We start from the raw sequence: 16,904 nt of genomic DNA, 5'->3' as shown, positions 1-16,904 counted from the left end.
CTCCATCCCCCCCTCCACACACACACACACACACACTGCCCAGTCGCTCTCACTGCCTTTTCTCTCTGGTTCTTCTCTTTATTGTTGTCGCTAAGCCACATTTCTCTCTCTTTCTCCCTTCTTTCTCTTTCCCATTTCTCTTTTCTTCCCATCCTCTGTCTCAATTTTTTCTCAGGCACTTACAAAACGGCCCCCTCCCTTTCCATTTTGCCATCTGAGACCTACACACACACACATACACACACAGATCGGGCTCAGGCAGGGGAAATCAATAGTGACTTAAATGTTTTATCATGGTGTGTCAGTGTAGTTAAGGCCTCGGTTAACAGGGTGCAGCAGAGAATGATGCTCTAAAGGGATTTACCGCTGCTATTTTCACAGCACCTACGTGCAAGAGATTTATTTACCTACCTGCTGGATAAAATGTTTGCTTGAATATTGTGTTTTTAGAATTAATTGTTATGTAATTTTGTCATTTGCTGTGTGCTTGTGTTGAGAGAGAGGGAGGCTGAGTGAGGCCAAAATGTAGGTAGACAGTAGATTAAGACACTGGGCTGATTGAGACGGATGGCAGAGGTCTTCAGCTACACACAGACACACACACACTAATGAAATGAGAAATAGCCCCACACACGTTGGGGACAGAGCGCTAAATAGAGGGGAGGAACAGCCATCTATCTGTCTCTGTCAGGCTTTCGTGCTTGCTTGTCGCCATAGGGGTGACTGGAGATGGAAATGCACCGCAGTTTCACTTTCTTTCACTCACACGCATGCACACAGCATTCAAAAAGCCCTGTGGGCCAGTAACTAAGTTGGAGTAGCAGCGTGTTGCATGAATGGAAGCTGTATTTCAGTATTGGTTCCTCAGGTTTTACGATGGCAGGCCTTTAAGATCAAGGCCATAGCTTCGGTTTAAAATCTACCAAGCCAGAGCCTCGTCCCACTGTGCCCACAAACTCTCATACATACAACCCTGCACAGCACAGAGCAAACAGATGTACCATACATACCAGTTAATATCTGTAATTGGAGGGAGACCCATACATATTCAAACTGTTGTACTGACAGCAAAATATACTCAATGGACAGCCAAGGACACAGTCTAGGGGAATACTCACTGCTGTATTACATATAGACTGAACACTGAAGGTTTGGGTTCCAAAGTGTTTTCAAGTGTAGGCCAAATTCTGAGCTGATTGCTGTAGGGACACCACATGATGTTGCCCTAACATCGTCTGTGACGCAACACTTGCTGGATCACTTCATCGGCAACCAAACAGAGGAACGTCGGCACCTTGTCATGTGTGTGGTGTAGTGTAGGACTGGGCAACATGGAGAAAATCAAATATCAGATTTTTCATATTTTTGATATCGATGTTGTGATGATATCGTAGGTTTGAATATTGGCACTTTCACTAAATATTAACACAAGAATTTTAATAAATAATCATGAGTAATGTGGAGCAATCAGTGGTCTGCTGTGTTTTATCTCCACCTTCTACATCAGCTAAGCTCACTTCGAACCTCAACCGTGGTGACACAAAAAATTACCAGGTACTGTCCACAATGACAAACCAAAAAAGAGCAAGTTGAGATGAGTCGAGCTGTGTTGTACCATGCAGTGGAAATGCAGCAGTAGAGAAAGAAGCACCACTCTTTACCCCACTCTAGGATCGTGGATTGTCTGTTTTCTCCATGAAACAAGACTAACAGAGTGGTCAGTGGCCATTTAAATTAAATGCATATCATGTCAACAATTGCTCGTATATTTAATAGTAACCAGGACCTGCCCTCTCAGCTAGCAAGTGAACACAGATATCAGTTGAATATTTGAGATTTAGTTGTTCCTAACTGCAGCTACTTTCAGATATTAAGAGCTGCACTTATAGATTTGATTACAGATTTAAAAAGGTTATTTGGTAAGCAGATTCGGATGAAATAAAATGCTATCTTACCCCAACACACTGTTTGATTGACTTTTTGTTTATGAGCCCATCAAACTTTTGCAACAGCGTGATATAGCATGTCATATTGGTGTATCTCTACCAAGACCTGCATTCATACAACCTTGCAAATCAGGATCAGATCTGTGTATTGTATATATGTTTTATATACTGTTAGTCCCTCCCTGAGGCTCACACTTATGGAAACTTGATGTTACACTGAGTAGCAGCCAACTCACACAAATGATTCTTGTATATTTCCTAACCCAGGAATACCTCACCTTTTAGGCTGTAACCCAAATTGAACTGTTAGCTTGTTTCTGTGAGTCGACATGACATGTTTGCTAAGCCTGGGTCCCACAGTGACATAAATTTTCTGTATTTTTGGCTGCAAAACTGAAAAGGTTGAAAACCCCTGAGCCAGCTTAAATCAGTGACACACACAAATAGCATAAAGGGCTTAGACTCAAGGATTTTTACTTGTGGTTCTTGCTGGTTGAGAGGCAGTTTATCTCTCCCTGTGTCACATTTAGCCCCAGAGAGTTGTCTTTCCTTTCCTTTCCTTTCCTTGGCCCTGTGAAATCATCCTGTTCTCCTTTTTACCTCCATTAAATCTTTGCACCTCCTCCATTCCCTCCTACTCCCCCTCTACCTCCCTGCCCCCTGGTTGAGATAGCCTCAGCCGCAAAAAAATAGATTAACATGTATTCAGATGTGGTACTCAATTAACTGTGCTAAATAAATATTCATTTTAGAGATAGAGAGGACGATAGAGAGGAGACAGCAGAGGTGAGTATTGCTGGAAGAAAAGGAGAATATTTTTTAAGTGTAAAACTTTCTCTGTCTCCATTGTTTAACCGACATTGGACAAGGAAGGAGAGCCCCTTGGCAGAGTTTTGTGCTCGACTGAGCGACAGGGGGCTTTATTGGAGCTGTTAAAGGAGAGAGACAGCCTTGTTTTAGGGACAACCCCCACCCAGTCCTGTCCAGCCCAGAGTCCACTGCTGCTTTATAAGCTAGCAGGCTAATCAAGGCTAAATGGCTTTTTACAAGCTCAGAACTAATAAGAGGAGAGGGTAAAGCAGTTTATAGGGCATGGAGTGGCGAGTCAGGCTAGGAGTCCCAACTAGGTCTTTATAGACATCGAATAGTGATGGGTTACAGGGAGGAGCTAGAGCAGGTAGACTTTTCCTATGGAGGGTGCAAAACCTCCTTGCTACATCTGTTGTGGAAGAATGGCTCAGTGTTCTTGATCAAGACAAGTCCAGACCAGCCTCCAGATCCTGATAACCTGACTTCCCTGTGCAATAAGTACCATGAATCTCTGCAAAAATCTTTAAAATATCTCATTATTTTATTATGTAACAGATCACACCCAACAAACAGATCTCCACTTGGGCTAAAGAATGAACTGATTAGAATCTTGTGGTCAAGGGTCAAGGTCACTGTGACCTCACAAAACATGCCTTTGGCTATAACTTATGAGAATTTATATGCTAATCATGACAGAATTTCACTTAAATGTGTAATAGGATAAAATGATGGTGCGACACTGTGACATCAATAGTTTGCAAAAACACTTTTGTGGCCATTATTTAACACAACAATTCAGGAGTAGAAGGGAGATATTTGGTCAGATGGTCAGATACTGAATTGGTGACTCTAGTCTTGGCTGCCCAACTTGAAACAGTGCTGATTGTATAGATCGTCTGTGTTGTCAGGGGGAAGATGTGTGTGAAGCATCCATGTTTTCACAAATGTGGATGTAAATTTTAACTGCAATGTGACTGGTTTACTGAGGCATACAACTGTAAGGCAATAATTCTAATTTTTCGATACCCATTATGTGAGTGTAAGCATTCAGTTATGTTAAATGCCACCAGACAAAACAGGCATGTAGCATTGCCATACTGTCGATCATTTTGGTGGCATCTAGGCACGTTGAACTGCCAGCTTCGACAAATACATCCCTGTGGACCATATTACAGACTTTATGGATTTAGCTGCTGGGGTAGTATGCCAATCATACGTTGCATTAAATCATATAACACTTGAGATGATTGGCTGCGAGAAAGCAAACGTATAAATAGTCATATTTTTAGACCTGAAATACATACAAAAAGGATTGAATGCAGGTATCATTAATTAAGTCGATATCTTTAGAGTGTTGAGTACCAATACCCAGCCGTAGCTGCAACTAAGTACAGATTGTCAATTATTTTTACAGTAAATCGCATGTTTAGTCTCAAAAATGTCATAAAATAGTGAAACCTTCATCATACATGCACAGAGCCCATTGTGATATCTTCTTGCTTAATTGGACCAACAGTCCAAATACCCAATTTAGAAAATATGAGACATTTGAGAGGCTGAAACCAAGGAAAGATTGGTGTTTTTTAAATGAACAAAATGTTTAATCAATCATTTCGGTTACCTAGATACCTTTAACTAATCGCTACAGCTCAAGCCATAAGTACTTACTACTGAAGCAAAATCGGATTTTGATCTAGCTTTTCAAGTATCATGAAATATAGTGCCTATACCTCAAAATTCTTACAATTTGTAACGCTTGGCATCATATAGCCATACAGGGGTTGGCACATTTCAGAAGACAGGATTAGGGGCTACCAGCCAATCAAAATAGAGAATCACAATCTGGGAATATCCTGTTGTAAAACAGTTGCAGCGTAATTTTGAGGTTTTAGGAGATGGAAGAGAAAGAATAGGGGACTGCAGTTGTGTGAGAGTTTTCGGTGCTCCTGGATAAGTTTCTGCCAAAAGGAAATTGAACTATCTGCAAACATAAGGCTTCTACGCTCAGCTTTTACAGCGCAGCTTAACACTGGAGTGTTTTGCAAACCTGAAATGTTTAATTTTAATTTAATCTTCAATTTAGTCTAAATGTTCAATTTATTTTAATGAGCTTATTTGACGATAGGACTCAAGGAAATAAGATGTAAATCTACTCATACTGCTGCATACAGTAAAAATGGATTTACAGAAACCTGCCTCTTAATAGGAAATTGAGAAATTCTGTCCTTGTTTTTCTTTCCATTTCCCTGCCTCTGCTGTTTGAGGATGCAGCAAATGAAGCCATATCCTAGGCCACACACACACACACACACACACACACAGCCACTTATCGTTCTATTTTCCTCTCACCCTCTCTCCGCTTGTCCTTCCCCATCCAGATCAATACCATAGATCAGCTAGCTATCAGGCTGCAAAATGACCACATCACCATAAACGCACACACTCGCTCCCATTTTAACACACACACACACAGCTATTGCATCTTGCCAGAGAACGAGTGGATGGCCATAATAAACACGGGGCTGGCTCGTGCGGCCTCGTCTCACTGCGCCAAATCATCATCAGCTGCAGCGTTGTGGTCTGTGCGTCGGCCGTATTGATTTAGTTATGGCTGCTTCATATGCTGTCGGACAGTGTTAAATGCACATTTTCTGTTATCATGCTACACATTAATCAGAGGCTGCTTAGGGGCAGGAAGAAAGGGAGGGATGAATTGAGGACACAAGGCAAGGAAATAAATTGCGATGGATAGGTGGATATAGGGATGGATGGAAAACATAAGAGAGGAGATGCAGAGGATGAGACGTGAATGTGAGATTTTGATAAAAGGAGGACAGGGCACTTTGAGTCAAAACAGGGAAATTGAAAAATGAAAAAGCTGATGGAGTCTAAGGAAAATACAAAGAATTGTGGGAATGAGCGAAGAAAGGGGCTCAAGTTGTAAATGTGTTGTATGATGGGCCCTATGACGATACAACCGAGTTAATTAGAAGAATGTCATGCTACATCTTGGACAGAGAAATTAAGGGTTGGGGGGTTTAAAGATGCCCAAGCGTGTATTGAACTGCAGAGAGACAGAAGGCAATGATAAAGAGGTTGTCAATAGAAACATGTCATACGACATACTGAGGGACAGAGAGCAGGTTTGCACTGCAGAGAGGGATATAATCAGATGGCTGTGAATGGAAATCTGTGGGGAATCGAACACTGACACATTTATGTAAAGACGGGAGTTCATGAAACTGTCATTGTGGGAATGAACACATATATTTAGATATAGTAGGGTCACAGAAGAGTGCAATATTGTGTCAAGACTGATAGTATTAATGTCAACCACCATAAACTTTTGAGATGTTGCTAAAAAGCAATGAGAATTGGGCACATTTCCATCAACTGGTTTTGAGCGAATAAACTCGGCTCCCTGAAGTATGATTTTTGTCAGAGGTAGGTGGCATAGGCTAAGCTTTTTAGGCATGCTGTAATCAAGAGTAGAAGCAGTAGACATTGCAAACCAGATACAAAACAAGTTGCCTTGGCCATCTAACCGGTTTTTAAGAGAAAAATGGAGAGACGTCTCCAGGAATTTGTTTCAGTTGGGCAAGTTTAACTGTTCCTTTGTGTCAGCAAGTATTGGCCAGGTTTCATGCTGCCCAGAGGCAAAGACAAATCAAGGCAATGGTTCTTATGCACTTCAAAATGCTGACAGTGGAAACAGCTCATCAGTCATTTTAGTTAACTGTTCACTAAGTCACAATATATTTGGTGAAGGTGTTTCCATATCCCATTTGTTGCATCAGCTGTGTTTCGACAAAGGCGAAAAACCACCTCAAGCATGGAGGTGTTTCGAACACCATTCTCACATTTATTGAAGTTTGGACATGGTCTGGCTTTACTTTTTCAGTGGTTGCTAGTGTGTAATTTTACACACTGTCTCACACTCATCAATATGTCTTAGAGAGTCAGCACTAAACATCTCCACCTCTGTCTTTCTTTCTGTTCCTATCTTCCAGGGTAACAGAGGAGGAGTCTACGGCTACTACCATGGAGGCTCTGAAGGCTCGAATCAGAGAGCTGGAGAGGCAGATACTGAGAGGAGACCGATACAAGTGTCTCATCTGCATGGTGAGCCTACCATTCATATGCATGTTCTCTGTTTCAAATCAACCCTTAGTGGCAGTATTGTGCCTTTTGTCTGGAGGCACTACATCTAACATTTGTAGAACTTAATGTGGTATCATGTAGAAGAGCAGCCATGGTTTATGGTATTGGTAGTTAGTGCAAGGGTTAGTAGTAGTAGTCTCTGAGGAAACCCCCGAAGGAGGATGTTGCTCTTTGCTCTGTTTGAGCTTAATGAAGAGCGCCTTCCTCATATCCTTCAATCTAACAAGTTTTGAACTAGTGGCATACAGATACTCTGTCCCAGTGCAGTGACTGGATCCTCAAAAATGAGTAAGATGACGATGCCTGTCCCATGTCACAAGCTCCCCAAATACTGCCTTCTTTTGCCCCAGTTTACTGTACTTACAACATAACTACTTGTATGCTACAAGCCAGTGCACATTATTGCAAGCTTGTGGCCACATTGTGCTTTGTGGGTATTTGGATTGAGGCATCATATAAACAGTACATGATATGCATAATGGAAACCAGGCATAAGATCCGTTTTGTTTAATCAGAAACTGCCCTGAAAACGGTATCTCCAAACCAACCACACTCACAAAACTCACAAAAACAGTCTTGCTTTGTCTTTTCACTGTTCCAACAATCACCAACCCAGGTTTGGTTGAAATTAACCCTTAATTCACACAGTTGGGTGGAAATATGTTGGCTCAATACAGTTACTCTTTATTTTATGGGAGTCTGCCGGGCTTGGCGAGGGTGATATCGAGGCAGTTTCAGGTTAAACAAAAAGGTCGGCCTCAGTAGGATCCTTTCTGTAATGTTGTCAGACACTTAAAACAATTTGACCCTGTCAGAGGCAAAAATAAGCACTTGTATTGGATGTAATTTGATGGTGCGCACATGCCCTGATTGATTACATTGCAGCCTGTTTCGCCACTGCCAGCTGCAGCACCATACTGGATCCATTTTAAATATTATTGTTCCCATTAGTCAGATAGAAAACATGGGAAAACAGCATCCAGATTGAAAAATACCAAAGTTACCCTTTAATTGACCACATCACAAATCTTGATTTTTTTTCCACTTTCTCGCTTTGGGCAGCAGACACTCTTATTACATAATGTGAAGTTTATTGTGTTGTATGCTGGATACTCATTGAAGTGTGCATGTAGGAACTGTGCGCATCTCATCTCCCTCAGTTTGTGGATGTCTAAGTAGCTTTATAAGTGAATGAGTGTTGGTGTTGCTTTTGTGTTGTGGTGGTTTATGCTCTTGCATGGCTTCGGAAGTCAACTGAATGTGTGCTGGGATAAGAGACTCTAGTGGGAAACGCAGTACGGCCTCAAATATGATCAGGATTCTGCTGTGTATTAATATATGTAAGATATTTTCATGGCCACAGTTGTAATTGGATGAAGCTGATGCACCCTGGTGACAATCAAAAAACAAACTATAGTGCATTTTAAAGCGGAAGGATGGGCCTGAGCTGTACAGCATGTATAGGTTATTGATTGGACTCCCAGATCAATAATATAAGCCATTTGTTCATCCATGACAATATCAGGGAGAGTGAGGGACAGTGTCAATATTCGTGTTCATCAGATGCTTGAGATACGACTGCACCTGCACCCCCTCATCAGAGTTTGTGTTTCCCACTTTGTGTCAAGTACCCATCCTGTCATCCTTCAAGCTAGTGGACAGTGCAGCGTCGGCATCCTGTGTGTGTGTGTGTGTGTGTGTGTGTGTGTGTGTGTGTGTGTAAAGCAGGTAATTACCGACGCTTGCGCTTCCTAAAGGTCGCTGGGTGCCCGAGGTGACACGGAGGGCAAGACACAGCAATCGATCACTCACTGCCCCATGGACACACGGCTCTTCTCCGCTCATCTGTCACTGTCCCTCATCTCTCTCTCTCACACACACTCAAGCATACAGAGAAACACAGATATGTGTACAATGTCACACACACACAGACACACACACACAGATCTTACACTAATCCGTCTCTGTCTGTTTTTAACTCGCCACTGTGCTCCTTCCCTGTCACGGTGTGTCTGATGTAGAAGTCATCAGGTTACTTTCACTTGTTGGCAAACAGGAAGCATTTTAGAGGAGCTGGAGATTTCCACCGCAGCCTCCAAGTATATGCAAAAACATGTGTAGCAGAGTTATGATTCACTAACTGTTGTGCATGGATCATAACCTTCCAATGCTCAGGTAGTTGTGTGTAAGTAGAAAACAAGTGCTCTCCTGCTGCAGCCAAGTTGGCTCAAGTTTATCCTCTCCTGGTCCTGAAGCGAGCTCAGGGCTGTGGTTTAGTCTCATCAGTGGATATCTACCCCCACCTACTGGTCAACTTGGGAGGGGAGATGCAGCTTTTCTGGTTAAGAAGTGCATTTATTCATATAATAGGACAAACTTTGTTTTAAAACAAAAAGTATTAAAAGTAATATTAGTTAATGATGGTTATTCACAAGACAAAGTAAATAAAAAGAAGATCTAACAGTTTTTGGGTTTTGTGTAGTGTATTATAGTAAGCTGAGTATGGACTGTTGGTTAGACAAACCATGACGTTTGAAAATGTTACCTTTGGCTTTAGGAACTTCTGACAGCCTTTTTTGTTTTTACCATCGATTCTGATGTTTTAAAGACCGAATGACTGATAGATTAATCACTGACGAAAATAATTGTTAGTTGCGGTTATAGTATGGACATTCACATTCATATGATTGACCCCGGTGAGCCCCATAAACATGCATCCTAAGTTAGATCAGTACTATAGTAGCAATGTCAGTTAAAGTCAATGGATAATGAAGACATGTATTTCAATACTAATCTTATTATTAAAAACAGCCTTACATTTTGCGGTATCCCATCAATACAGAGTGAATGACTGTACGTCTGACTTACAGCTGAGATTTTCTACTGGTCTCCTGTTAACCTTCAGGCACATAGCCAAGCCATTAGCTTTCATATTTCATGATTATTTAACAAAACAAAGTCAGTGCAAACACAGAGGGAGAGTTCTCAAGCGTTCCCTCAGAGCAGTCCTCATAGGCTGTCCAAGCTGTACGCGCTCTCTTACGTGTGCGTGGGTCTGTGTGTCTGTCCACACGCGCGTGTGTTGCACTGTGGTGTTTGTAAGTGCTCGACCAGTACAAGCCCGCCTCTATGATTAGCTGCCACCTTTCGCCCCCTCTCCTTCCCCACCCCCACCCCTCCCTTCCGCAGAGGAAGCCTGCTATCCAGTCAGGTGCGGAGATCAAGAGCCTAGGGGTGTGGCCAGGGCCCCGGCCGCTGGCCAATGAGGTCGGAGAGAGGCAGCCTAAGTCCCTCCCCCTCGGCCTGTACTGCCTGTACAGGGGCCTTGTGATTGGTGGCTACGGCAGCGGCATAAAGAGGCTCCTCCCACAGCCCTTACGGAGGGTAAGGCACTCCCTCCCTCCTCCGCTCCTCTTCCCCCCTCCTCCTCCCCCCTCATCTGTCCATTCTTTTCGAGAGGAAAAGAAAAGAGCGCCCATCAGATTGGGTTCATTCATGGCTTTCTCCCTCATCTTCTCCTCCCTCTGCCTGCTTCCCTCCGTCTCTGCTCGTTGCCTGCCCGATATCGTGTCCATGTGTGTGTAACGTGCAGGTTGCTGGTGCAGTTGCCTCCCATGCTGCCTTGCTCAGTGGTTCTGTGGCTGCTGGCTGTGTCGTTTCATGGTTAGTGGTTTGATGCTGTTGGTCAGGGAATGTACAGTGTTGTTTTGGTTGTTGTTACCCGGCATGTGCGTGTCCTTTTGAATTTGGTGTAACTTCATGTTTCCTCTCTCTCTGTCTCTTTCTGTGTGTTCCTAGGACTCCTACACGATGCCACTCACTTCCATCCAGTGCTGGCACGTGCATTGTGAAGAATGCTGGCTCAGGACTCTGGTACGCACAAACTCACACACTTGTCCATGACCACACACACTCCTCCGTGCTGCAGGGCAGCTCCTCATGACATGCAGTTATTGCAGCCTCATTTCATAGTCAGTGAGTTTCTCTCTGTAGCTGTGCCCCATAGGGAGGAACTAAAATGGAATATTCCTCAAATGACCTGTTCTCTCGCCCCACACACACATATGCATGCGCACACACACAGACACACACAAAATCTAGGCAATGCAAACACTTCCAGTTCTCAGTAGGGGAAAAGCTTAGATGGAATGGCCCCCAAAAGGCCTGTTAAAATGTTGGAATAAAGTGGTCAACTCGAACCTCCAATGAGTTCTACATAGTGCCCCGGGTATATACACACACACACACACACACACACACACACACACATAGGCAGTGGTTTGTTGGTTATTAGTTAGTCTAATATATTCAGTAGTGTATAATTAGCTGATGCTAATGTGGTAAATGGAGCGCAGTGTTTCTGCTGCTGGCAGGATAAACAGTCTTCTCCTTGGCTTTCTTTGGCATCTTTGCTGTTATGTCCTCTTTTTTTCCACATGTCCTTTATTGTTGTCTTCTGCATTTTCCTCTTCTATTACCTTTTCTCTCTCAAGCCTCTTCTTCATCACCTCAGTGGCTCTGTCTTTTTAGCACTATCAGGTGGGACGCATCAACAGTTACAAACAGTTCCCCACCTTTCGCCCCCTTTGATATTATACTTGCAATTATAAATACACTCTTAGCATAATTACAGGACCAAACACACGGGGAGAAGGGCTGCAATGAATAGCCCAAGAATTGTGTGCAAATGCTGCAGAACAACTAACAAACTACAAAGAAACAATTCCAGTAGAGTTAGTATTTTCACTAACCACATGAGAGCTGCATCCTGGGGATCCAGAGATGGAGATTAAGGTCTTTGAGTGCACTGTGGCCCAAAGGATTTCTTAACAACTATTTGAGGGATTTTGAGTGACATTCATAGTCCCCAGAGGATGAATTTGGCTTTGGTCATAAACACTAAATGTAAATATACCCAGCAAGCATTTTTTGGTTTAAAAAACATCTAATAGCCGTCTACATGAAGACCTGACGTCCAGGCTAAATCACGGCTGAATTTGGGCTGTCAGTGAAAATTTGGTAGACGTCTAACCATAGCCAAAGTGTAGACATCATCAATTATGCGGCTATGTAGAGACCATGTTCAAAAAATGGAGATAAACATATTTTAATTACTGTTGACTCTCCATACGTGATTGAATATCATACCGCACGCCATCTGCAATGGCGAAAATTACATTTCATTAATTTCAAAATTAAATCAGCTAGATTTGGGTTGCATGTAGCTAGACTAAATCGGAGCTAAATATAGACAATACGTTTAAATCACGACTATCGCTTGCTGGGTAATGTTTGTCAGTAAGATAACTCAAATTTGCACCTTTAAGCTCCAAGCACACAAAAGTACTTCTTAGTTGAGACTGATTAATGAGACTGACAGGTTTAATTAGTGATGCACCAATTTTGAAATTCTGTGCAGATACTGGGGGTGGGAGTCACCAGAGGATACACGATACAATATAATCACGACACTTAGATCATGATACAGTATTATTGCCATTTTAGCGATTATTGCAATAAAATATTTTGCAATACATTGATTACCTGTTTTCAACTGTAATTTATGCCCCCAAGAGAAAACCTTGTCAACACCTGTTTTATCAAATAGGATAACGTTTTTGGTCCATTCATCGCATCTTAGTCATTTTTATGCAGCTGCAAAATGTATCTTGTGGACTGAAAAGGCAATTGATTATATTATTCCTGTAGGCTATCAAAAATATTAATTTGTAATATTAACAATTTATATGACAAAAAATCAATACTTGGCACTGTGTGACGATACCAATTGCCACCCAAAAATATTGCAGTACTATGCTGTATCAATTTTTTCCTCCACCCCTAGCAGATATCAATGTTTAAAATAACAGTTTGGCAGATACCGATGTTTTTTTTGTGTCTCTGCGCTGCCGATAGCCATAGCTGGAGGCGTTATGTTTTTGGGTTGTCTGTCCATCCATCCATCCATCCATCCATCCATCCCATTCTCGTGAAGGTGATATCTCACAACAGCATTGAGGGAATTTCTTCAAATTTGGCAAAATAACATTCAGTTGAACTCAGTGGTGTACTGATTAGATTTTGGTGGTCAAAGGTCAATGTGACCTTTTATCCGTCTCATTCTTGTGAACACAAAATCTCCAGAACACCTTAAGAGAATTTCTTCAAACTGAAGAATTCTTACGTTAAGTATGACAAGACTTACCATAAATGTCTGATGGGATATAATGATGAAGTGGTGACATTTTATATCCAAAAGGTCAAAGGTCAGCCTCACTGTGACATCCTAATATTCCGCATAAAGCACTTTGCTGGCCATTACTCAATGGCATAACTCAGGAGCAGAAGGGAGACTTGTGGTCAGATACCTAATTGGTGACAGTAATCATGGGTGCCCACCTTGAATCTGTGCTGCTTGTGTAGGTCTTCTGTGGCTGAGGGATACAACTGCAAGGGTTGTAATTCTAGTTGTTGATGTGGGGTTTTTCTGTTCGTTTTTTGTTTTTGTTGTTCCTTATTACCAGGGAAACTGTTTTAAGGTCATTCAGCCCCTCATTACAGTACCTTTTGTATGGAGGTAGTGTAATAAAAAATCAATCATACACATTTATGAAACAACCTTTAAATAATCCTGTTTCATCTGAAAACATTTTTGTTGTTTAAAATACTTCTAAGCCTTTCTACTATATATAATGTATATAAATCATAACTCTCCTTCTAATATCTGTTTCACATTGCTGTAAAAACGTAACAGATTTCTTCTCATAACAACTGTATTTGTTCAAGTTTCTCACAAAAAACTAAATCCTGCAACATTACATTGAACACATCATGAGAACGTTATAATTTACCTTTGCACAATGCTCATTTTTCCCGAAGAGAGCTTGAACGCATAATAATAATAAACTTTATTTATATAGCACCTTTCATACAGGGAGGTGTAGCTCAAAGTGCTTTACAACAAAATAAAAACAGACAAATACAATTTAAAAAACAAAAAAAAAGTGCAAATCCTGCACAGTGAAACCAAGATGTACCATAATGTAGTCCTGCATTTTTAAACCATAAGACAAAGTTTTGTTTTGTTTTGTTTTTTTATTTTATTTTGTGGAATACATCACGTATTGCAGCTTCACCAGCCACTTGTGTGGCTACAGACTTTCAGTTTTGTCTCAAGGCTTGTGTCATGCCAAAAGTGCCCAGTAATTGATTGTAAGGTGATTGAGTGCATGAAATTATCACAGATTTTGGCATTTGATTAACATTCTTACAGCAAATTACAGGTGACATTTGAAATGCCATGTACCTGATGGCCGATGTTTTTGTAAAAGTAAAATAAGACTAAGAAGGCACATGGCTAATGTGCCCTCATTCATGTTTAATTGGGCATTTAGATGTGTTAATGATTGCCTGGAACATGCATCCAATATAAGATCAATACTGAATCATGAAGAACTTCATGTGGGTACAAACAGTCAGAGCATGTTTTATAAATTACTTGTAGGGTTTTCTAATTTTCTCATTAAATTGTTTAGGGAGACCATAAGAAAACATTCTTGAATGAGGTCCATTGTTTCCATCTGCCATGTACCTGTGTGTGTGTGTGTGTGTGTGTGTGTGTGTGTGTGTGTGTGTGTGTGTGCGCGCTGCCGTCGCAGGTCTAATGTATGGGGCATTAAACTCGTAGCCTGGAGACAGCTATAAAAACGGGAGGGCCAAGCTGATCAAAGTAAATGCCTGGGAATCTAGTTAACGTCAGCCCAGCCCCTTACTGCTTTAATGAGCAAGGCAGCTGGAGCGCAGCGTGACGGGCACACACCCACACACACTTACCGCCCACACTAAACAGGAGTACACAGCTTCGACAGGCGTGCAAACAAACAAGAAGACGCGTATCAAGAAATCTCAACCCATACTCAGTGCCACTGCAGAAACCTATGTGCATCCATTTTAAACCATCCCAGACTTTCTTCTATGTCTTCTTCTCTCTTTCTTCACCGCCACTATGTTCTTTCTTCTTTATTCTCTCTTGAGACATGAAGAGACTGTTTTGAGTACTCTGGAGCCACAAATCCTCTTACCAGGAGGGTGTGAGATCTGTCAGACTCTTGCACCACCTCGGTCCTCACGAGTGTGTGTGTGTTCGCCCTTTAGACTACCTTAGACCATGCACCCACTCCAAAGAGTTTATTCAGTGGCTTACAGGAAAGAAGCCTATAAATCTTTGGGGTCAGACTAGCCTGTACTTTTGTACTGACCAGTAAGGATTTGGAAAGTTCAGATCCTCCAGTTACGAGATCTCCACATTCTGTTGTACCCGTGTTAGATGTCACACACAGTGCTTCACGGGGAAGACTGAACTCACACTCTTTATGTTTTACACACCTTCTACACACATTACAGTGTCTCCACATACCAGAGAGATACTTAGGGATGGGTAATAGTCAGTTTTGTAGCTCAGATACATCTTAACAGGTCAAAACTTCTGTTATAGCTGTAAGCATTGATAACATAAAAGAAGCAGTTGCTGCAGCTTCCTCTCCTAACTAACTCCAGATGTACCACAATACATCATTTATTTACATAATTTATTTTGACATTTATATTTATTCATACATCTGTAACCCATGGAAAAACAGCACAGTGAAAACTGCAGGAATGTGCCTATAGCCAGCAGTTACCACCCAACACAGAAAGGAACAAACTAACTGGTAAAGAGGCAGCAGGGAAGAGACGGAGAGGTGGAGGACAGTGGTGGAGACCACCCAGTCAGAATGCTGTTACTGTGTCAGCCCTGTGTTGCATATTATCACCTGCTGCTTTACTGCAGATGGCACAGTATCAAAGCAGTGCAGAGGTCTGATGGGAGGATGGTGGGATGGTGCTCTGCTGTTAACAGGCTAGTTTACATTTACATAGAAGGAGGACAAAGTTGTAGTTAAATGACAAATTTTGGCTCAGCTGTGTAGCACTGGTCAACTGTCGAAAAGACACATAGTATCATTAACATGCAGCCCCTGTACAGATCAGGGGGGGTTTCTGTGGGAGAGTGAATGATCTTAGTTCAGTGTGTTCTCTGCATTTCCACTAATGATTATTTTCAATCTTGCTAATTTTTCCGGTTAAACTTTGTAATCTATAGAATTTCAAAGACTGAGAAATACCAGAGGACGTGATATAGCCAAGTAGGGTATGTTCCTGGATCGACATCCTACTTTGCGATCCTGAGCTAACATTTCGATCAACCAATCACAACCCTCTGACATCATCAGTGTGCTGGCTTCTCTCAAAAGATCACTGCCATGTTGCCATCCTGGATCAACATAAACAAATAATCCAGGATCAATATAGCAATGAAGGTCCTGGATGATTATGAGCAAATCTGTCCTAAATCAAAATGGTGATGATTGTCCTGAATCCGCAAACAAATTTCCAGTGTCCATGATAAAATTACATATACCATGATAGAAGATTTTGGCTATATCGACCACCCCTAAGAGGAGTTGCATTTAAAGATACGTGATACAAATTAAACAGGGACCCACTCATAAACATTGCTCTTTAGCACTGCTAGTGGTCAAAAACTTCACAGGGTTCCTTTAACCTTCAGAGAAGGAGAAGAGTGGAGACACTAAATCATGCAGCAACGGTCTTGTGCTTTCATTTGCGTACACTGACCTGAGATGCATCAGTATCAGATTCAGCTCAGGTGACAGTGACTGATTCTCACGTTTGAGAAGCTGGAACCAACATGTTTGGTAGTTCGATGAATTAAGAGTTATGCATCAGCACTATAATTCTGATTGAATGCATTTGTGAGTAGATATTACCTTATTCTGACCGTATCTCGTCTTCTCTCCATCCATCACAGGGGAACAAGAAGCTGTGCCCGCAGTGCAACACCATCACCTCACCCGGAGACCTGAGACGTGTCTACTTGTAAAGAGCACACCCCCCCCCCCCCCCCCCCGCCCCCCCCCCCCCCCC

At 41.9% G+C, this 16,904-nt stretch overlaps 1 protein-coding gene across 5 annotated transcripts in view; it reads left to right on the top strand.

Annotated features, from left to right (window-relative positions):
• The window catches only part of rnf220a (ring finger protein 220a), a 53,236-nt gene extending 36,332 nt beyond the window's left edge, over positions 1 to 16,904 (top strand). For 3 of the 5 annotated variants that reach the window (XM_050033339.1, XM_050033338.1, XM_050033337.1), the window contains exons 8-11: positions 6,767 to 6,878; positions 10,107 to 10,301; positions 10,716 to 10,790; positions 16,789 to 16,904. In XM_050033339.1, the coding sequence (XP_049889296.1) occupies positions 6,767 to 6,878; positions 10,107 to 10,301; positions 10,716 to 10,790; positions 16,789 to 16,860 (454 nt within the window). In that variant the 3' untranslated portion in view covers positions 16,861 to 16,904. The remainder of the gene's footprint in view (positions 1 to 6,766; positions 6,879 to 10,106; positions 10,302 to 10,715; positions 10,791 to 16,788) is intronic. The other 2 variants (XM_050033336.1, XM_050033340.1) reach the window with 1 other exon arrangement.

Source organism: Epinephelus moara, chromosome 21 (genome assembly GCF_006386435.1).
Source record: "Epinephelus moara isolate mb chromosome 21, YSFRI_EMoa_1.0, whole genome shotgun sequence".
In the NCBI taxonomy this organism is placed as follows: Eukaryota; Metazoa; Chordata; class Actinopteri; order Perciformes; family Serranidae; genus Epinephelus; species Epinephelus moara.
Note: the sequence above shows the minus strand (reverse complement) of the source record. Positions and strands in the feature narration are given on the sequence as shown.